The 22,512-nt window shown below is 57.2% G+C and overlaps 1 protein-coding gene across 7 annotated transcripts in view; it reads right to left on the bottom strand.

Moving 5' to 3' along the window:
* PRDM15 (PR/SET domain 15) overlaps window positions 1-22,512 on the bottom strand; it is a 66,761-nt gene that overhangs the window by 32,250 nt on the left and 11,999 nt on the right. For 4 of the 7 annotated variants that reach the window (XM_078452742.2, XM_078452746.2, XM_078452748.2 and 1 more), the window contains exons 2-8: window positions 15,489-15,534; window positions 14,833-14,926; window positions 12,726-12,879; window positions 10,246-10,498; window positions 3,566-3,667; window positions 2,079-2,303; window positions 267-396 (exon numbers count right to left, since the gene is read on the bottom strand). In XM_078452742.2, coding sequence (XP_078308868.1) covers window positions 267-396; window positions 2,079-2,303; window positions 3,566-3,667; window positions 10,246-10,498; window positions 12,726-12,879; window positions 14,833-14,926; window positions 15,489-15,534 — 1,004 coding nt within the window. Of the gene's footprint in view, window positions 1-266; window positions 397-2,078; window positions 2,304-3,565; window positions 3,668-10,245; window positions 10,499-12,725; window positions 12,880-14,832; window positions 14,927-15,488; window positions 15,535-15,876; window positions 16,174-22,512 lie in introns of those variants that run through there. The other 3 variants (XM_078452744.2, XM_078452743.2, XM_078452745.2) reach the window with 3 other exon arrangements.

The raw sequence follows: 22,512 nt of genomic DNA, 5'->3' as shown, positions 1-22,512 counted from the left end.
GTGCACTTAATGGCACCGAACTGTGCACCCAGGAGAGGTTCAGATGGTCAACCGTCCGTGACGTACAGCTCACCACACACACACACACACACACACACAACCGCTTTTAACTGTCTTCACAGCGGACGTGGCATCACGCTCCCGAGTTCTGGAAGGATCCTGCCGCTCCCCAAGGACACCCGCTTCTTTCCCCCAGGAGGGGCGCCTCCCCACCCGGGGGCACCTCCCGTCCACACGGCCGCCCCGGGAGCCTCAGCAGGACTCACTTTGGCACTGAAGCGGCGTCACCGGTGGCGGTGGCCAGCTTCCCCAGAACCAGCTCCATGATCCGCTCGTCCGGTGCCGCCGTCGCTGGCTCATCCGGAGGGACCTCGGTGACGATCTCCGCCACTTGCTCTGCGTGAAGGGGACGCGACAGCTGTGTCATCGCCGGGGCGGGGGGACGGGACATGGCCAAACCAGGAAAACACACCCGAGCGGACCGCAGCCAGGCCCACGTCGTAGACACGCGTCGCGACACGCACGCGGGAGGAAGGAAGGAAAGAAGACTAGCAACGTGGCGGAATCCACGTAGCTACCGGTTTCGAAAGAGCAAAATGTTACTCTCAGCTCGAAACTGAAGTTATAATTTGTGATCTTTTCTAAAAGCAGAGCGGTTAGGCCGCGATCTCAGTCCCTTTCACACCAACCCCAAACAAAACATCGTGATACGTAACGGGATCTTTCAACTTACTTAGTCCTAACGGAGATTTGGAAACCTTGACTTTTAAAACCAGACCGGCCACCCTGAGTATGTTCAAAAGCGGACCATCGTGTTCTACGAGGGCCAAAGGCCAAATGATTACGGTAACAGGTGTCCTGGCCCGAACCTCCGGACAATGAACGACGGGAAGGTAACACAGTGGCTTCTGCCACTTTACCTGCTACACGTCTTCCTAATGCAACTAATAATGAGGGAAAGAACCACTTAGAGCTCTCAGCTCCCCTCTCGTCTTCTCCACCTGTTTAGGGAGAGACAGACACACTGCGCAGGGGAAGCTGAAGCCGCCTGCCCATCTCTCAGTTCCGACCAGAACACGGACCGAGAGCTGGCTGCAGAAGACGGTGAGCCCATATTGGGTGAAGGCTGCTCTCTGAATTCTTTTTCATTCTGGCTCTCAGGAAAGAAAACCAGGGCTCTACCAGACAGCAAAGGAAAGCTCTCAGCGGTCAGCACGAAGGCAGTGAGGGGACCCAGCCCCAGCGTCACAGCTCGTCCTTACGTGTGAGACCCCCCAGGGGTCTGCTGGCACCAGGCCGTGCTGGCAGAGGTCATGAGAGGACCGAGGGGGCACAGGCCCTGCGCACCCCAGAGAGTGGGTCAGAGTCCCTCCAAACTCAACCGGGGATACCATCACAGAGAATGGGAGCAGGCCACAGGCCCAGGCGACAGGGGAGTGGACGGCCGGGCTTTCACACAGTGAACCCACGCCAGAAACCCAGCATGGGTGCGTCTCACTCCACACGTCGCATGTAAGACGCTGGGCACAGAAAGAGGGATTCACGTGAAATCCCACAACGGACAAGGCTAAGTCACGCAGACAAGGAAGAAAGTCTGGGAGATGGTAAGGTTCTCTGTCCTGATGGGGCACTCGTGACACAGGCGGGCCCCTTGTCAACATTCACAACCTGCACACTTTGCAGTGGCAACCGTGCTTATACAGGAATTGTGCTCTAAAAGAACTGATTTAGAGGGAAAGGGAAAGGCCAGGTTCCCCTTTTATGGCCTGTCTATCCTGAGTTTTCCTATCTGCTGGCTCCCCCTCCCAGGGCCACCGCCACCTGCTAGCTCCCCCTCCCAGGGCCACCGCCACCTGCTAGCTCCCCCTCCCAGGGCCACCCCCCCCCACTGGCTCCCCCTCCCAGGGCCACCCCCGCCTGCTGGCTCCCCCTCCCAGGGCCACCCCCGCCTGCTGGCTCCCCCTCCCAGGGCCACCCCCGCCTGCTGGCTCCCCCTCCCAGGGCCACCCCCGCCTGCTGGCTCCCCCTCCCAGGGCCACCCCCGCCTGCTGGCTCCCCTTCCTAGGCCCAGCCCTCACCTGCTGGCTCCTTGCCTTCTATAATGTCTAGTGGCTGCTCAGGTTTTGATGCTTTGGGTTTTCTCCCTCTTCGAGGCTTTTTCTTCTGCTCTTTGGTGGCACTGACACTCTTGGGCACTGCAGGAGGCTCCCCCCGGGGCACGTCTGCTTCCTTCTCGGGAGCGGCTTCGTGCTGGCCGGCCGGGGGAAGGCTTTTGGCTTGTTCCAGGTGACCCAGGAGATGCTCTGCGGGAGAGGGGAGCACATGCACGCGGACGCTGAGGCAGCCGGCGGCGTGCCCACTTCCTCCCCCCCCCAACCCCCCGTTCTGTCTGTCTGTTTTTAACTTCATTTGCTGACCGTGTGTCCTCTTATAGGCAAATTAACTATTTCCGCTACTCTTACAAATAAAAGCATTTTCACTGCGCCAAACAGGACTACTATTTAAAAAGCAAATTAGGTGGTAAAAAGAGGGCCAGTTCAGCACGCGCCCACACACACACCTTTATGAACACACAGGCATGCGAACACACGCCCGTGCAAGCAAGTGCTGTGCAAGGGTGCACCGACATGGTAACGTGGCTGCCTCTGGACGGTGACATTCCAGGCAGACCTGTTCCCTTTCCTCTTTACACTCACTCACGTTCTTTAACTTATATGGTGAATTCGTAATGCATTTGCTTAAAAACGCGGCCTCTAAAGGGAAATGATTCCGCGCGTGACAAACTGAATGGTCTTTAAACACCCTTTTGCTCTCCTCTCAACTGAGGAAAGCCCCCCGAGGCCTCCCAAGAAGAGAGAACGACGAAATCACAGGGAACAGGCAGGCAGGGGTGGCCACGGAGCTCAAGAACAGACAGGGTCTAACCACGGAGGTAAGCACGGCTCAGGCCGGCCGGACGGCGGGGCAGCAGCAGGGCCGGGGAGGGGCGGCCCACCAGGCACAAGGGGACGGACGGTCCAGGGGCCGAGGGTGCCTGGGCCCAAGGCTGGGCCAGGGGCGACTCCCCCCGCTGTGATCTCAACAGGCTCAGCACAGGCCTTCGGCGCAAAGCGGTCGTCACTTCCCTGTGCCGTATTTAGGGCCACTTGTGCCGGGGGAGTGCCCCCAAGGAGCTGGGTCGTGGGAGGGAAAGAAAATTAACAAGCAAACACAGCTAAAGTAACGTGACGCGTGCTACAGGAAGGGCCTGGCACCTGGGCCACACGGCGGAACTAGGCGGCCATGAGCCCACCTGGCTGGGGACACTTGGAAAGCCTGGATGACACAGAGGCCCCAAGTGACCCCGGGCGCGCAGCGGGGAGGTCGAGGCTACGTGTCACAGCAGGTGCGGAGGAGGCCCCGCGAGGAGGGCCTGGGGGGCTGACGCGTGTGGCTCTGGGGACGCGGCTGGGGTCCACACGGCCGCTCACATCCGGCCGGCCGCGCGTCGCCACCTGTCCACAGGGACGGCGTGGACGTGCCAGCACAGTGGTCGCCCACCCCGGGGCGCGCGCGCCGGGCTTACCGTTCAGGAGCTGCAGCTCCAGGAAGGTGGTAGAACACACCTTGCACGCCCACTGGCTGGGCTCCCGCTCCACCGTGGCGCCGCCTCCGGGGCTGCCTGCAGCTTCGAGAGAGCAGGGGCAAGGGTGACCCACAGCAGCTCGCGCCCCCAGGGCCCAGGGCCGCAGGGGACGGGCCTGTCCGCACACCCCCCTCCACCACGGCTCGGCGCGTTCGGCGTTCCAGCTGCCATTCCCGGAGCCCTGCGTGCGTGGACGCCTTCGGTCCCCACGGGTGTGCCCATTTCACGGGGGAGGAAACTGAGCACAGAGAGGGGGGGCCGGAGCGGCCCGACGAGGGATCCGTCACGGGTCACAGACGCGGGACCTCCTCCGAGAAGCCAGACCAGTGGGAGCACACGCATCCCTTACAAGACCGAGGGAAAAAAAAAAAAACGCACCCTGCAGATTAAACGGAACTCCTCAACCTCTTTCTGGCTCCCACGAGAGACCGCAGAGCCTGAAACAGGCCGTCGCTGTGGCCCCGGCCCGTGTGGCCGCACCTCCCGCTGGAGGTCGGCCAACACAACTTTCTGTGATGACACCAGGGCTCTGAAAACACGGCGTGTCTGGGGTGCCAGCCGTGTGTGGCTGCTGCCCCCGTGGATTCGAGTGTTTAGTTTTGTTTACTTTGCACTAGAATTTCAACGGCTGCTACCCAGGGCAGGTGGCCACTGAGCAGCCCCCGTGGTCCCTCTTCCTCACACGCCAAACAAATCTGGGGACGGTTCACGCCACAGGGGAGGCCCTGCCTGTGAAGAGGGGAACTGTGGCCTCCTTTTAAAAACATTACTGACGCTCCCGTGGGACCTCAAAGAAGGGGATGCTCTAAGCGAGCCTCCGTTCGTGGTGCCATCGGGCAGCCGCCAAGGCTGGTCTGGGGCCACGAGCCCTCGCCACCAGCGCCACTCGGCCACTGCACCGCACGACCTATCGCGTCACCCCAAGGGCCACGCGTGCAGCAAACTCCTGGGTTCTTGGGAAAAATCACCCAGAGCTGCCATTGCATGTGCATTCGGCCCCAGGACAACCCACGCCTCTCTCCGTAGCAAAAACGTGCAACAAGCTTGCAAAGAAGAACGAAAGCGAAAGACCGCAGCAGGCCACTGCTACAACCGCTGGTGTGTATTCTGCCCGTCCTCCTAAAGTAACAAGGAGGGAAAATGTTACGCTGAAACGGCCCGAGCTCCCCAGGGCGGACCCTGGGGCAGCAGGGTGGGGATGGGCCAGCCAGCCCCCTCTGTTCTCCCTCCTGCCTGTGAGTCCCCCGAGTGAAGACGGGCAGGACGAGACCGCGAATGAACGGGCGCCAGAGCTGAATTCCCGCTCCTTGCTCACCCTCCCAAACACACGCGGCTCTACAGAGGCGAAGGAGACGAGGGTATGTGGTGGCTTCGGGAAGGGACGCCGAGGGGTCAGCTGGAAGGGCACCCGGAGTCGAGGCCCTTTCTTCTGGCCCCAGTGAGCCGCCATCCCCAGTGGGACGGTCCCCACCCCCGTGATGGGGATTCAAATGAACCTGACACGAGAACATGCCTGGCTGATAGTCAACAGGACTAACTAGGAGAACGAGTCACGGCCGCTGTCCCCTCGTCTGGGGAAGAACTCGATTTCCAAAAACTCTCCCTAAAAGATCACAATTTTTAAGAACAAAAATCAGCCAACAATCAGAAGGCAGCTCTTGATTGCCCATCACTTAAATATCCAACAAAAAAGAAACATCGAGGCGACAGCGACACCTCACGGCCACAAATACCACGAATATGCCACAGACGAGCGATAGAGAAAACGCTTGAGAGGGGCTGGGCGGGGGGCGCCTGGGGCCTCGGCCCGTTAGGTGTCCCACTCTTGATCTCGGCTCAGGTCATGCTCTCTCGGTTCATGGGTTCAAGCCCTGCGTCCAGCTCTGTGCTGGGCATAGAGCTTGCGTGGGATTCTCTCTCTCTCTCTCTCTCTCTCTCTCTGTCTCTCTCTCGGTCCCTCCCCTGCACTCTCTCTCTCTTTCTGTCTCTCTCTCGGTCCCTCTCCTGCACTCTCTCTCTCTCAAAATAAATAAACATTTTTAAAAAAAGACAAGGGGTGTCTGGGTGGCTCAGTCAGTTAGGCGTCTGACTTTGGCTCAGGTCATGATCTCGTGGTTCGTGAGTTCGAGCCCGTGTCAGGCTCACTGCTGTCAGCGCAGAGCCTGCTTCGGATCCTCTCTCTCCCTCTTTCTGCCCCTCTCCCGCTCTCTCTCTCTCTCAAAATAAACATTAAAAAGAGAAGACGGGGGCTCCTGGGTGGCTCAGTTTGTTGAGCGTCCAGCTTCAGCTCAGGTCCTGATCTCATTCGCGGTTCATGAGTTCAATGCCCGCGTTGGGGACTCTGCCACAAGCCTGTGGGCGCGGAGCCCACTTTGGATCCTCCATCCCCCCCTCTGCCCCTCCCCTACTTGCGTCCTCCCCAAAATGAACAAACATTTAAAAGGAGAAGAAGAAGAAGGCCTGATGAGTTACAAGCCCACAGGGAAACGAAAGCAAGCGACAGAACGCCACGCACAGCAGGACCTCGCCTGCGTGAGAACGCAGGGCCTTTCTGAGGATCAGAAGACACGGACCGGGCAGGGGCAGGGGCAGGGGCCGGGGCTCCAGCGCAGAGACGCAGGGGCGATAAGGATGCTCTCTATCTCAACGGTGGCACGGCTTACACAACTGCACGCCTCTGTCGAAACTCTGAGCTGCGCACCGAAAACTGCTGTTTGAATGTAGGTAAACCATACGTGAGCCGTGCTCATTTTTCTCACGTACCGTAAGATGCCAGCAAAAATGCCAGGGTCATTAAAATGGGGACTTGAAAGTTTCCCAAATGCGATTAAGTGTGTTTATACTCGACCTTGTTCATTACAAGAGCAGTTTGGAAAAATCTGCTGACAACATCCGGTGACGAGAGCCGACCTGAGCCCCTCGAGCCCACCCATTTACACCCACATGCTTCCCGGGCCTCCGTCAACGGTCCCCAGGCCCAGTTGGTGCACAGAAAAGAAATCAACCGTACTGCGAGCTCAAGAAAAAATGAGAAAAGGGGCCGCCTGGGTGGCTCAGTCAGTGGAGCGTCCGACTTCGGCTCAGGTCACGATCTCAGGGTTCGTGAGTTCGAGCCCCACGTTGGGCTCTGTGCTGACAGCTCGGAGCCTGGAGCCTGCTTCAGATTCTGTGCCTCCCTCTCTCTCTGCCCCTCCCCTGCTCATGCTCTGTCTCTCTCTGTCTCAAAAATAAACAAACATTAAAAAAAAAAGAAAAGAAAAGAAAAAATGAGAGAAGAAAATTTACTACCAGGAAGAAAAAATAGTAAAAGTTGGTTTGTTTTTTAAAAAGAGTGTGTCGGGGCGCCTGGGTGGCGCAGTCGGTTAAGCGTCCGACTTCAGCCAGGTCACGATCTCGCGGTCCGTGAGTTCGAGCCCCGCGTCAGGCTCTGGGCTGATGGCTCGGAGCCTGGAGCCTGTTTCCGATTCTGTGTCCCCCTCTCTCTCTGACCCTCCCCCGTTCATGCTCTGTCTCTCTCTGTCCCAAAAATAAATAAAAAACGTTGAAAAAAAAAAAAAAAAATTAAAAAAAATAAAAAGAGTGTGTCTGCTCCTCTGACTTTGCTGTGTTTGGACCACGGCTGTGCCGTCTACAAAACTGGCTGATTTCTACAACAGATACATTTTGAAGCAAATCTGAAAGAGATAGAATGAAACTGGTGAGTCTTAGCAGTTCTGATGCTCACGGAGAAAGCTTCTGAATAACTTCTGGGCAGACAGCTCCTCGTGCCCTGGCCCCCAGCACGATTCTTCTAGAACACACCATGGTCCCTCAGGCCCATTCACCTTGCGTGGCCCCACTGCCACTGGCCCCAAGGTACAGTGATGGCCACAAAAGGCCCCTTCCCTCCCCTGCACTGCAGCGGTCTCAAGGGTGTGCAGACCAGAAGCCTCTGTGGTGGGAGGAGAGGTTAAGCCCTCTCCCTACCTGTCGGACCTGGCCAATCAGAATCACGCAGAGGCCCAGCTTCCTGTACGTTCCAGGCCCCTCTCCACAGGTCTCGGCACCCACGCTAGAGTCTAAGAATCGGGCAGTGGTGGGGTCCCAACATATGGCTTCAACCAGGTGAGGCGTCCAGAACTCGCACCCGAGACCGCCCGGGGCCCCAGGCACTCAAGGCGTGCAGCCCCAGAGCAGGGTTCTAGAGGCTCCGTTGTGCCAGAAGGGGTTCCTGGGGAAGGGGCTGGTGGGAGGCCCGAGTGGTGGCGCTGTCACCGACCGACCACAGGCACCACGCACAACCGCAGACGTTACGCGTCCTCTGGGGAGCTCCCGGCACTGCCTGAGCGAAGTCGTCGTCCAACAGGTGTAAGAAATAAGGACGCCAACTAACCAACCCCTTAACAGCGGTCAAGAACTTTCAGGACATTTCTAGGAAATACCTGCTTGTCATTCCTCCCAAAACGAAGACTGAAAAACCATCAAAGGTATTTCTGGAATTTCCGAGTGCCTGAGTTGGTTATCTGCTTGCCCGAATCAAATACTCCTTTAGGGGGACCGTGCCCGCCAGCTGATGCTGACATGGTTACAGTCGTGTCCCGGGCTCTCAGAAGGAACGCACGGAGGACGACCACAGTCAACTCAGGATTCCCCAGGGAGGGCGGCCGGGACAAAACGAGGAGGGAGCTGTCTGGTTGGGCTCATTTCATTCAACTGCACCTTCTCAATGTCAGCTCCAGATGAGAGGCTTCTCCCGCGGGGAAAAGCAAACGGCACTGCAACTCCGGCAGGAGGGCAGCCACCTTGCTCTGACTCTGACCTGGAGAGTCGTGAGGGGTGAGACATCAGGCAGGACAGGACTGACAAGGTCAGCCTCTGGTAAAACAAACCCCGATGTGCGGGCTTGGCTGGCCCAGGGGCACAAGGCCGTAAGGAAACCTGAACACGAGAAAACCAGACCGGGAAGACCCCGGCCACCTTGCACAGCGCCGATGGGCCCGGCCACGCCGTGCCCGGAAGCGAAGCCCAGCCCGGCCGGGCACCTCAGTCCTCCCTGGGGCCAGGCCAGGCACCCGGTTCCAGCAAATCCTAGCAGACGGCTTAGGAGCAGCTGGGTGAAAAGCTGTGGGTGTCTCCAAGTTCCTCCTGCCCCCTTCACTATCGACATAACACCCCGTAAATATCTCTGTGAAGGCAGCAAGCCTTTTACTGCCAACGGAGCCAGAGTGCAGGCCATCTGGCCGAGTGGCCCCCACAGACTTTCCCCGAGGACATCCTCAGTGGCTCCCACTCCACCACCCCCAGCCCGTGGTGGGTGGAAGGGTGGCCCTCCGAAATTCACATGCTCCTGCAGGCTTTGGATAGGGTCTCTGCAGGTGCAACTAAGGGCAGATGAGGTCACCCTGGAGCAGGGCAGACCCTAAGTCCAGCGACCGGTGTCCCTCTAAGAGAGAACACAGAGACACGGGGGAGAGAGGTCCACGTGAGGACACAGGCAGGGACCAGGGTGATGCATCGACGAGCCGAGGAACGCCAAGGGCCGCTAGCAGCACCAGAAGCCGGGAGAAGCCTCTAGAAGGATCCAGTCTTGCCAACACCTGCTCCTGGACTTCAGGCTCCAGGGCTGAGAGGCGACCCATTTCTGCTGCTTATGGTCTGCGGTGCCTGGTGTGGGCAGTCGCCCGGACTCGTCTCCTCACAGGCTGCTGGCACAGGGACGGCCAGAAGGGCTCCACCAGGGCGGGGGGGGGGGGGGGCGGGGGGGGGAGAACCTCAACCACACGGCACAGACCAGAACCTCACATATGTGAAGACTCTCACTCTACAGAGCTGCTTCGTGTCACGACGGGCTCGTGATCAGGAAACCGTTTTGTCAGAATCCTGTGCTGTGGGGGGTCAAAAGCAAAGAGGGTTGTTTCTCCCCCCCAGCAAGTAACCGTGGCAACAACAGGTGCGTCCGCCCTTGGCAGCCCAGGTGAGACTATGATCCGCTGAGCTCATAGGCCAAAGCGTGCCGCACTGGCGGTGACCTCGCATGGTCTCAGGCTGTACCGCGAGGACTCACTACTGGGCAGGACGGACGGAAGTTCCACGGGCCGCCGGATTTGGGCAAATCACACACACGACCTTCGCTAGGTCCTTCCTGGAACACGCGGGCGCGCACTCGCACACGGACACACGCACGTGAGCACACACCCCAAGGAGGAGGCCGCCGCGAGGAGGCCGGCACCGGCCCCGGAGCCAGATCCGGGTCTGAATCCTGACTCCACCTCCCACAGTGCGGCTCAAGGCAGGTTCCCTAACCTCTCTGTGCTCCGTTCCGCTGCCCCAAACAGAGACAGTCGCCCCAGCTAGCAGGACGGCGGGGACGATCTCCGCCCGTCGTGCCCTAGCGCCCAGATCTCCCAGGGAGAACGTTCCACCCGCCGGTGTCCGGCTGAGGGGCGGGCCCAGACATGTGACAAGCAGAACAGGAGCCCGAACCACGTGGGGTCAAGAGCAGCCCCCTCTGTTCCCCACGCCCAGCCCGCACGGCTCCCCCTCGACCACAAGGCGCCTGTGGGCAGCCAGGGGCCCGGGTCCCGACAGCGAGGCCTGGCAGGAGGCGGACGCGGGACGGGGGGTGGGGGGGGGGCATGTACCGTGGGCACCGGAGCAGGCCTGCTTCAGCATGGGCTTGTCCATCTTCTTGGCGTAAAAGGCCGCGTACCACACGCGCAGCTCAGCGCCGGGGGGGATGTCCCTGGAGGTGGTGAAGTAGACGTCGTCGCCGTGCTGGTAGGCGGTCAGGTTCTGGTGCTCGGGCCCCGCCGCCGGCCGCACCAGCATCATCCAGTTACAGTCGTCCTCGCTGGACGTGTCGAAGCACACGGGGTGCCCGTCCTTCTGGAACACCTGAAGGTGGGCACGGCCGCCAAGGGGCCGGGAAAGGAACTGGTTATCCGGCCGTCTGCACGTCAGCGTGTGCGTGTGCGTGTGTGTGCGTGTGCGTGTGTGCGTGTGCGTGTGGGGGTGGCGGGAGTGTGCCGGGCAGCCAATCCCGAAGTGCCGCACCGGAGGCCAGATCGGGCTCCGCACACAACCTGCTTCTGGGAGTCACCGGGGGCCTGAGAGCCACGCACGGCCAGATGGGAACTGGGCCACGCCGGGCCTACTCAAGGTCCAGGAGCAGCGGCTGGACACCCAAGTTCTAATCGGTTTCCAAGGGGCCATAACGACAGAGGAGTTGTATTCCCGGTCCAGGTGGCATCGGGATGATGGAGCTCTCGTCCTTGACCGAATATCATCCGGGCACCTGAGATCTACCCCTGGCCCAGACATCACTGGGACACCTGAGCACTCCACCTGCTCTGGGTGACATGTAGGCCCTACACCTGGTCCCGGGGTCATCCGGACACCGGAAATCTGCGTGTGGCCCAGTGGGAAAGGGGAATGCGTACGTCCTGGGTGGGCACCAGGACACCTGAGTTCCTCCCCGCCTCTGTTACAAGCGTGTCCGGTAACGTCAGTCAGTCCTATAAGCTGCACCCGCACCTGTAACAGCACAGATACTGGTGGATGGGAACAGGGGGAGAGACTCAAACGTTCCGAGGCTCCAAGTAACCACACGAGGAGAAAAGGGTCTTGCTTCCATCTTTTCTGACGCAACCACTGCCTCCCTGCTGTAGGAACCTCTGTCTCCCTCTCCTGGGCTTTTCCTGTGGGCGCTCCCCACTGCTAACGGGGTGAAGGCCCCCTCCGAGGACGGAGCCCTCGGAAGCAGAGGGGGCCACCAGGTGCCTGGAACCCCTGGCTGGTGTGGGGTACGCTCTCGGGGAGCCTCCACCCGCCCCACACCCCGGGCCGCACCCGTGCTCGATGCTGATGCGGCAGTGGAAACAACTAGATGTCAGACAGACCTCGACAACCGAGTCACTGAAAGAAGCCAAAGCAAGCACAGAGGACTTTTCCAAAGGGGCCTCAGCCCGACCACATGCCCACAGCGACTGTGTGCGTCCACGAGCCCCGGGTCCGGAGAAGGACACAGTCAGTGGTCTCCGGGGCTTGTCCTCAGGCTTCTCACGTAACCACCTCGCTTTCTTTCCTTTTGTTTGCAAACAAATCAAACAGCTTTCCGTGCTCTCCATTCTGCTGCAATCTGCCCAGTCAGCTCAACTTTTCCAAGAACTGCCTAGAACCTGAGGCCATCTGTCTCCTGTGTGTCCTGAGACCCGTGTCCCTGTGACGGGCCTCCAGCAGGAGTCTGCCGCTGCGGGCAATCGCGAAGGACCGGCACCCTGGTCCTCACTGTTGGTGCCACAGACGCTTCTGGAGGCACATGCTAGGGGCGGGGACAGAACAAGGGTCCCGTGGCCTCGTGACCTTCCACCTGTCTTCCTTCAAGAGGTCGAAGTCCTCCCTGCGACTTGCAGCCAGTCTGTTTTTTCCCAATTTCACATAAAAGCTGCCTTTTCTCAGTCTGATGGGCTTTTTAGAGCTGCCAAACTTCGCTCCAGTGTCTTATCGCTGCCTGAACAGAACCCCCTCCCTTCGAAAGCGCTGTGCAAAGTGCCACTCGAGGTGTGCGGGTGTGGACGTGCCTGGGCTGCCCAGGCCCTTCCAGGGACCTCCCGCCGGCCGCGAGGCAGCCCAGGTCGTGAGGGAAGGAAGGGCAGTGTTGGGGCTCTACTCTCGCACACATTTCAAATGACGCTCTCTTCGACGTTTGGCAAGGTTGGAAATTACAAAAGGCTAGCTTAACTCTGATGTTTTTAGAATGTAAAAACAAACTAAAATAGGGGCGCCTGGGTGGCTCAGCTGGTTAAGTGTCCGCCTTCAGCTCAGGTGACGATCTATCTCACGATTCATGGGTTTGAGCCCCGCGTTGGGCTCTGTGCTGACGGTGGCGTGGAGCCTGCTGGGCCTTCTCCCTCCCTCTCTCCCTGCCCCTTCTCCCCTTCAAAAACAAACCTTTGAAAACGAAACAAACTAACGTGAAAAGAGAAAACGTTGTCTTGGAAGTAAGTGAGACGATGATCTTTAAAGCTGTCTGAAGACACTTCTCGATCCCTGAACTCGCGGATCCCCCGACGCGGCCGGCAGATGCCCGCCCGCTCCCAGCCCCCGCCGGCCCCGGCCTTACCTTCAGCGGAAAAGCAGATTCCTTCTCCCACTTGGCAACCCTCCTCGACTCAAATGGACCAAACTGCGTTCGCTTGACGAGCTGAGTTACGGCAAACACTCCCTCAGCCCCGTCCTCTAGTCGCCGGATCTCCAGGTTGGAGGGAAGGGATGATCTGGAAATGGAACAGGAGGCCCTCAGTCCCGGAGCGCTGCCGGCTGAGGACAGCCACTCGCACCGGGGACAGGCGGTCAAGAGGGCCCAAAGCTCGCTCTCGCTGGAATACCGTCCTCGAGGCTGATAAAGAGCCTACCATGGACAGAGGCGGGGAAGGCCGCCGACTCTTTAAAAGCCTAAGCCATTGGAGAGCAACCCCAGGGCCCTGGCAAGACCCACCCAGAGCACACACGGGGCGGGGGTGGGGGGTGGGGCATTCACTAAGGGATGTGTTTGAAATCCCCACCCGAGAGACAAGCCACTACGACTACGGCACCAGTTGGGCTGTGATGGGCCAACGGAGATGAAGGGCATCAGCTCTCACTGCCCCCCCCCCACCCCCACAGCCCGGCGGCGGGGCGGGGGAGCTCCATGCTGAGACACCACGAGAAAAGGAAAAGTGCCACGGCATTCCAAGGACCAGAAAAGCGTTTCCATTAGGTTGAACGGGCCAGTGGCACTGAGGATGTTTTCGCCTAAACTGAGGGTGTCAAGAATGGGGTGCGGGAAGAGGAAGGCCTGTGGGCTGGGACCCCAGCACAAGCCAAGGCCTGGGTAAGCCCGACTCACATCCAGGAGCGGGTCAGACACCAGGGCGCTTGGAGAGCAGCCCCCTTGCAGGACCACGCAGAAGGCCGGGCTGCAGGGCAGGAGGCCCCCACAGAGGGCACCCACTGTGGGGCTGGTAGTTGCTGCCAGAGTTCCACGGGCAACAGGCAACCAGTGCAAGTTTTCGGGGAGAGCCGGCAGGGTCCCCACTTCAGGCAAAACTAGTCCTCTGTTTTGAGAAGCTAAGTCACAGTGAGAAAAAGTAAATAAAGATGCCAGGAAAACCAGTTGGGAAGCTTCTAGAAACAGCAGCGAGGTAACAATGGCACCTCTGTGTGCCAGGCACCGTACCTACAATCCCGACCACACGTCTGCAGCGGGTACCGTTACTCTGTCCACTCTGCAGATGAGGCCACCGAGGTACGGAAAAGAGAAGGCCTTGTCCCAGCTCAACCAGCTGCAGACCCGGGCTGTGAACGGGTGGTCCCTCAGAGCCCTCGCTCCGGCCCCCCCGGGCGACACGGCCCCCACGCGGAAATGTGGAACAGCAGAGCCACTGGGCCTCCTCCCTCCACCTGCCAGCGTTCTTCCAGAAGCGCTGACGGCTTCGCCTTGTTACCTGCCCTCACCGCCCGGGCCCCACCGCAGCCCACCCTGCCCACGGTGGGCATCGGCAGATGGCAGACCGAGATTCGGGCCGCGGGGAAACCTGCAGCCTCGGCCCGCGGGCTCTTCCTCGGCCACCACGCCGTGTCTCGGCCAGCTTGGCCCCTGGGAGCACGGAACTAGAACAAGACATTCACTCGGAAGCCTTCGAAACATGCCTGGGCGGGTGAACAGGTGGAGGGGCGCGGTGAGTGGTGTCGGGGCCGGGGGGCCGGGAAGCTCCAGGCCCTCTCCGGGGGCCTCACCCTGCACATCTCTTCATCTGGCTGTTCACTCATCCCACTTATCACATCCTGTAATAACCCGGAAACGGTAAGGGTTTCCCAGAGTTCTGTGCGCCACGCTAACGATGTAGAAGCCTCCGAGGAGGAGGCCGCTGGAGCCTCCAGTCTGCAGCGTGGTTGTCACAAGGACAGAGGACAGCCCGGGGCTCGCGGCTGGCGTCTGGAGTGGGGGGTGGGGCGGCCCTGTAGGGCTGAGCCCTGAGCCTGTGGGGCCCCCTGCTGTCTCCTCCCAGCAGGTGTCAGAGCTGAACCCCCCTGGTGTCCGAGAACTGCCTGGTCCTGTGCGGGGACCCCCACGCAGGACTTGGGTCCGGGAACCCTCCAAGAGCTCTCCTTTCTGCAGATGCAGAGACGGCGGCGTTCAGACAACCCTGACAGGAAGCGCTGTAAAAACAGCCCGAGGTAGCACTCACCTTGCCCTGCTTAACACAAAGGAGTCTTTGACCATGACCACGGGGCCCAGCTCAGGACATTCGGAGTCGTGGTACTGGCTACAGTCCTCACACCCTGCAACAGACACTGAGTGTCAGGGGGACAGGGAGCCGACAGGGGACACCTGGGGGACATCGCAGGCCCCCTGCCCGAGGGGGGCGACTTACAGCGCTTCGCCCCCCCCTCCCCCGGCAGTGTGAACACGGTGCAAACTCAGGATGTGGCCCCCAAGGAAAAGGCCTTGCTCTGTGGCACATTTCAAAGTGTGCGGTCACCTCTCTGGTGACAAAGAACAACATCTACCAAGGAGTGAGAATAAGTGAAAATTCACCAACGTAACCTGCTTACTAGAAACCTCACGTGTCACGAATCCCTGGCTTCCTTTTCTGAATCAAGTGCCGCCCCCCGCAAAGTGCCCTTGGCCCAAAGTTCTGAGAAAGATGATCCTTTTAAAACCACACACCCCTGCGGGGGCACTTCCCACGCAATCAACTGTGTTCCGTAAAGCGAGCAAAGTCATGTCCACTCAAACAGCGGCAGCTTTTCTGTATTGTGGAAACAAAACGTGGACGTGGCTTTGCCCAGACGGCCAGTGCGACGCCCCACTGCACCCACGGACAGGCCACGGACTACTTACAGATGAACATGATCTCCTCACTCCCGTCTTCGGCCATTTCTGACACCTGTCGGGGAAACAAAGGCCAGGCTGTTAACGATGAGCTTTTTTGCCAAAGCAAGTTTTGAAGACCAACCCTGTCGAAGGTTCCTCAAACTTGTGCGCGGACCTTATGTTGGGCTTCAAAGGCACCAAGCAGCGAGATCCCCTCTACTGTAATGAGGCTGGGGGCTTTGAGAGGTTTCCTCCCCTAAAATAATGTTTTTTAATAAAAGCGATTGATTGTAATGGCCTCTAGATTAGGAAGTCTTTCTGAACTCGGACTTTCCATCTTTTTTATACTAGCCACGGGTTTCCATTTGTAAAGTACAAGGGTCACCATTTTTAAGAGCTGGTTTCACATTGTCACCTCCATTTCTCTTTCCTCCTTCACTGGACTGTGAATTCCTCAAGGGCAGTTAAGTCTAGGACAACCTCTGTCTTCCTTCAGCCGCTAACGGGTGCCTGACAGCCAGGCACACCCACGAGCAACACACAGCACAGAGGACGAGAACGTTCCAGACCTCCAGCAGACCAGTCACTTCTTCGGTCTTCTGTCGGGCGTGTGAGGTCAGGCAGTGGAGGCGAGGCCCCCCACTTATTTGAGGGATGATCTGGACACGTTAATTCTAGGGCCCAGATCCTCTGACCTACAAAATGGAAATAAAAATGTTCCCCACGTGGAAAGACCTGCACTCTGGAAACCACAAACCATGGATGAGAGAAACTGGAGAGGTCACAAATGGGAAGACCTTCCTCACGAGCCACAACAACAAGCACTGTCGAACCGTCTACACAGCCCGAAGCAGTCGGGAACGTGCGAATTGCACATTCAATGCAATCCTATCAAAATATCACCAGCATTTTTCACCGAGCTAGAGCAAACAATCGTGAACTGTGTAGGGAACCACAATTCCCCCCGCCCCCCAAACAGCCAGAGCAACCTTGAAAAAGGAAAAGTAAGCTGCAGGTACCATAATCCCAGATTTCAAGACATACTACGGAGCTGTGGTGATCAGAACCGTATAGCAATGGCACAAAAGGAGACATGCACAGATCGACGGACCAGAAGAGAAGGCCCACAAATAAACCCACAATTATAGGGTCAACTAATCTTCAGCAAAGCAGGAGAGAATATCCAATGGGAAAGAGACAGTCTCTTCAACAAAGGGTGCTGGGCAATCTGGACAGCAACATGCAGAAGAATGAAACTGGACGACCTTCCCACACCACACACAAAAATGAACTCAAAATGGAAGAGAGACCTGAAGCCATAAACATCTAGAAAAGAGCACAGGCCGTAATGTCTCTGACACTGGCCACGGCAACACTTTTCTACATGTGCCTCCTGAGGCAAGGGAAACAAAAGCAAAAAGAAACCCCTGGGACTACATCAAAATAAAAAGCTTCTACAACGGCAAAGGAAACAGGCAACAAAACTAAAGGGCACCTACAGAACGGGAGAAGATATCCAGTAACAGGTTAGTGTCCAAAATATATAAAGAACTGACATAACTCAACACTCAAAACACCAAATAATCCAGTTAAAAAATGCACAGAATATATAAACAGATGTCTCCAAAGAAGACGTCCAGATGGCCAACAGACCCATAAAAAGATGCTCAAAATCACTCATCAGGGAAATGCAAATCAAAACCACAGTGGGCTGTCGCCTCACACCTGTCAGAAGGGCTAAAGTAAAAAACGCAGGAAACAACAAGCGTCGGTGAGGATGTGGAGAAAAAGGAACCCTCGTGCACTGCTGGTGGGAATGCAAACTGGTCTCCAGAAGAGTCTGGAAGTGCCTCAAAAAATTAAAAACAGAATTACCATATGATCCAGTAATTCCACTACTGGGTATTTATCCAAAGAATATGAAAATACTAACTTGAAGGGATACGCATCCCTATGTTAACTGCGGTATTACTTATAATAATCAAGGCACAGAAGAAACCCAAATGTCCATCGGCTGATGTGGCGTTTATATATACGTGCATATGTATTTATATGCATATACGTACGTACATATATAGATATATACACACGCAATGGAATATCAGCCATAAAAAGAATGAAATCTTGCTATTTGCAATGACATGGGTAGACCTAGAGAGTATATATAACGCCAAGTGAAACAAGTCAGAGAAAAACAAATGCCGTTTGATTTCACTCGTACATGGAATTTAAGAAACAAAACGAACAAAGAAAAAAAGACAAACCAAAGCACAGATTCCTAATGACAGAGGACAAACTGATGGTCACCGGGGGGGGGGGGGGCGGGGGTAGAGACAAACGGAATGGGGATTGAGGGGACGCTTAGATGCCTAGCACTGAGTAACAGATCGAACTGTGGGATCACTATACTCTACAGCTGAAACTGATACAACACGTTAACTGTACTAGAATGAAAATAAAAATTATTTTTTCAATGTTTCAATCAGAGTTCAAGGAAAACATCTCTGTTTTAAAAACTGTTTATGGGGGAGGGGAAGGGGGGAAACGGGAGGGAGGCAAACCATAAGAGACTCTTAAAAACCGAGAATAAACTGAGGGTTGATGGGGGGTGGGAGGGAGGGGAGGGTGGGTGATGGGCAGGGAGGAGGGCACCTGCTGGGATGAGCACTGGGTGTTGTATGGAAACCAATTTGACAATAAATTTCGTATTTATTTTTTTTTTTAAATAAATTTCATATTAAAAAAATGCTTATTTATTTATTTTGAGGGGGGCGGGCAGGGAAAGAGGGAGAGAGAGGATCCCAAGCAGGCTCTGCGCCATCAGCAGAGAGCCTGACGTGGGGCTTGGACCCACGAACCGTGCGATCGTGACCTGAGCCGACATCAGGAGTCGGATGCTCAAACGACTGAGCCAGCCAGACGCCCCTAAAATAAATGTGTTCTAAAAGAAATGCACACCTCGTGCAGTTTTGGGGGGAGCAAAAAGTACGATACCCCCAGCACGTACCACACACACAAATTCCTCTCCTCTCCCGCTTCCTCCAGCCCCCGTTAAGCCAACCCAGCACACCCTTCCTGCGCCCCCACCTCTTGTGCGGGCCCCTCTGTGCTGTCAGGTTCCCTCTTGGGAAAGCGTGCCTCCCGAATGCCCATTTCACGTGGCCTCTGCCCCATTTCTATCCCCAGCAGCTTGAAGAATGAAAATGCAACGTCCACATGGGAACTCACATTCGCCAAACACACGTTTACTTGAGCTGAGACGAGAATTTCAAACTTCACTGTGGAAGAGTGAGTCAGCGACGAGGAAGCAAGGCAGGGGCATGGGATTTCCAACTTGCCTTTAAAGGGCCAAGGATCAATACCCAGGGCGTTTATTCTTTCCAAATCTGTATTTTCTCCTCCTGGGAGCACCCACTTAAGGGAAAAAAAGGTGTCTCCCATGGCCCTGGCAAGTGTAACTCAGGGCTTCCTGGCTGACGGGTACCGTGGGTGTGGTCGGGGGCCGATCTGGAACGGGGGCAGCAGCTGGTCACCGAGCAGAAGGGGAAGAGGGACGAAGAGGCAGAAGAAACGCGTGGAAATCTGCCTTAACGAGTTCCTGGAGCGCCCCTAGGAGCCTCACAGCCCGTCCGCCTGCAGGCTCTGTCACAACCCGCGAAGGTCCCGCAAAGGCAAGGGCAGGCTCTGAAGAAGCTGCTGGAAGCTGCAGGATCGCGGCAGGCAGAACACGGGGTCCCCACAGAACGTGTCAGAATCAGTCGGTTGAGTGTCCGACTTCGGCTCAGGTCGTGATCTCGCGCTCCGTGAGTTCGAGTCCCGCGTCAGGCTCTGTGCTGACAGCTCGGAGCCTGGAGCCTGTTTCAGATTCTGTGTCTCCCTCTCTCTCTGACCCTCCCCGGTCCATGCTCTGTCTCTGTCTCAAAAATAAGTAAACGTTAAAAAAAATTAAAAAAAAAAAAAAAAAAAAGGGAATCTACTCCTGAAATCATTGTTGCGCTAGATGCTGGATAATGTGAATGTAAACTTAAAAAAATAAAAAATTTTAAAAAAAAATCTAAAAAGAAAAAAGAAAGCAGCCTTGAGGAAGAAGACTCAAGTTAGGACCCGGCATACCCCCGTCTCAAGCTGAATCCTAAGCTACAGTAAAGAGAATGCTGGTACTGGGGAAGGGACAGACCCACAAGTCAACGGAAATCGAGAAACACACCCGCACAAATGTGTTCAACTGGTTTTTGACGAACCCATAAAAGCAATTCACGAAGGAAGGACAGCCTTCCCAGCAAGCACGCGTGGCGGTCGGGAGGCAATGAACTTCACTGTCACACCTTACACAAGAATTAAGTCATAATGGGTCCCAGACTGAACGTATAGAGTTGTAAATGTTTTAGAAAAACATGGGAGGAAATCGTTGAGATCTAGGGTAGGCAGTTTTTAGACTTGTCACCAAAAGAGTAGTCTATAAAAAGAGAACTAATTGGACTGTATCAAAATTTGAAGTTCTGCTCTAGAAAAGACAGTGCGAAGAGGGTAACAAGACCAGCTAAAGACTGAGCGGCAGCATCACAAACCCCACGTCCCTACCCGGGACGCGCAAAGTACTCTCAAAACCCAACGGTAAGATGCGAGCCATCCAATCAGTAAATGGGCAAAAGACAGGAAAAGACACTTGACCGAAGAACATGTATAAACCACAAACGAGCACAGGAAGAGATGCCCAACCCCGTGCCAGGGACACGCGGGTCAACACGTCACCAAGAGGGGCGGAAATGCTGCGGGATGAGGGAAGCCTGGGCGCCCTGTGCGGCTGGCGGGGGCGGGGAAAGCCTTCCGCCCGTGACCCAGCCCGTGGGCACTTGTCCCAGAGAAATGAAGATTCCCCGCCCCCCCGCGCCCGCCACAAACCCTGCACACGACCGTTCACAGTAGCTTTATTCCTCACAGCGCAGACTGGAAGTGACCCCCTGGCCCTCAGCAGGGGACCGATCTGTCCACCCACACCCTACACCCAACTGCACCGAAAAGGACTCGAGTATGGACACGCACAACAGGTGCTGGAGGGCTCTCCAGAATGGCGCTGGGGGGGACACGCCAATCCCAAAAGGTCACATGCTGCGTGACCTCGTTTATTTAACCTCCCTGAGGTGACGAAATACACAGATGGGAACCAGAGTGGTGGCTGGTGGGGGGAGGGACGGCGGGGGGGGGGGAGGGGGCTGGAAGGGGACGGCAGGGGGACCCTGTGGGGACGGAGGGCCGGTACCCACGCGGTGACACCGGCACCACCCTGGATGTGACCCCGCACTGAGTTCCACAAGGGGTCACCACTGGGGATCTGGGTAAAGGGCAGACTTTCTCACGACTGCATGGGAACCTACAATTATCACAAAAGTTCAATTAAAAAGCGATAGGAAGGGAGGGGCGCCTGGGTGGCTCAGTGGGTTGAGCATCCAGCTCTTGATTTTAGCTCAGGTCACGATCCCAAGGTCGTGGGATCGAGCCCCGAGTCGGGCTCCGCGCTGAGCCCGGAGCCTGCTTAAGAGTCTCTCTCTTCCCCTCTGCCCCTCCCCTCACTTGATTGGCTGCCTGGGACACGGCCAAACACAGTCCTCTCTTGCCCTCCCTGAGCTGCTCTGCCCTGGGGATTCTTCCTCCAGAGCACCCACGTCTTGGCTCTCCAGGGGCCCAGCCCCCACCCCTTCTCACCTCCCTTCTGGCAAGACCCCTCCCCAGGCAGCCGCACCCACTTCCGGGGCCCACGTGAATACCACGTGCGTGTGGGTAACTCCTGGGAGACCCGCGCGGATTTCCAGCTGCCCCCCCACATCTTCACATGGAGGCCACAAGCAGCCGAACATGCCGGAAACGAGCCCGGCACCATTCCTGGCTTCCGTGCCCAACGTGGCCCTCCTGTACCTCCCGAATCTCAGAACATGGTTGTCAGACACCTGGTCTCACCATCCCCCACCCCCAGGGCCAATGGTTCAGGGACCCTACCTGCAGCCTCCACCCCCTCCCTTGGCCATGTCCTACCTTCTCCCTCGTGGAGAGCGCAAGGGCCTCTGGAAGGCCCTTCCTGCTCCTTCCTGGCCAGCAAAACCATTGTCCACACTGCAGAGGGGGACTCTAGAACTTGAACCCGGTCATGTAACTTGCCAGCCTGAAAGCTGATGGCTTCCCACCGCCCCCGGGACAAAACCCAAGGCCAGCAGCCTCCTCTGCCCACCTCGCCCTCGTTGACCCTCTCGGGCCACGGTGGCCTCCATTTAGTTCCCAGAAACACCAAGCTGCTTGCTGCCTCCAGGCCTCCCGCATGCTGTTCCCTGTGCCTGGGGACAGCTTAGCTTAACGGGCACGTCTTCGGGGAGGGTTTTCCTGGTCCACCTGTCCAGATTCGGGCCCTGTGACACTTTCTAAAAAGCACCCTGCAATTTTCCTTCACCACACTTTTGACCACTGAGATCACCTGGGTTATTTATCTGCTGGCAAGAGCCACCAGCCTCACTCAGCCCCACACAGGCCCGGCACGGGGTGGGATGACGACTGCTACCAGAATCGGCCACTTCTCCGGGGCGTCCCCGCGCCCCCCGCCCCCAGCTGTGGACCCAGGTCCCCTCCTGGGGCGTGGCCTGCCTCTTCGTTTGCGTCCTCTGAGCCACCCGCCCAGCACAGGTCCTGCCCTTCCAAGATGGAGCCCAGGCTCCCCTTGCAGACACCTTCCTCCCCGTCAACCACTCTCCCGAAATCCCGAAATGAAGTTGGCCCTTCCTACGAAGCCATCACGTGAAGCTGCCACAAATCAGGGACGATGTCTGGGTATCTTTTTTAAACTGGATTTACCCGCTCCCTTTTCTTATGTACCACGTACACCATTTGCCTCGAGACCGGTAGAGCCTCGAGAGCTTCTGGCTGGGTTCCTCGGTGCCTCTCGGTAGTTAAGAGTTGTCTGGAAAGGGTCAAATGCTTCGTTTGTAAGACTTGTGCCAGGAAGCTCGGAAGTCTGGGGAGAGCAGCAATGAGAGGTGGAAGAGATTCCCCACCTTCCAATCAAAAG

This window comes from Panthera onca, chromosome C2, assembly GCF_046562875.1.
Source record: "Panthera onca isolate mPanOnc1 chromosome C2, mPanOnc1 haplotype 2, whole genome shotgun sequence".
In the NCBI taxonomy this organism is placed as follows: domain Eukaryota; kingdom Metazoa; phylum Chordata; class Mammalia; order Carnivora; family Felidae; genus Panthera; species Panthera onca.
Note: the sequence above shows the minus strand (reverse complement) of the source record. Positions and strands in the feature narration are given on the sequence as shown.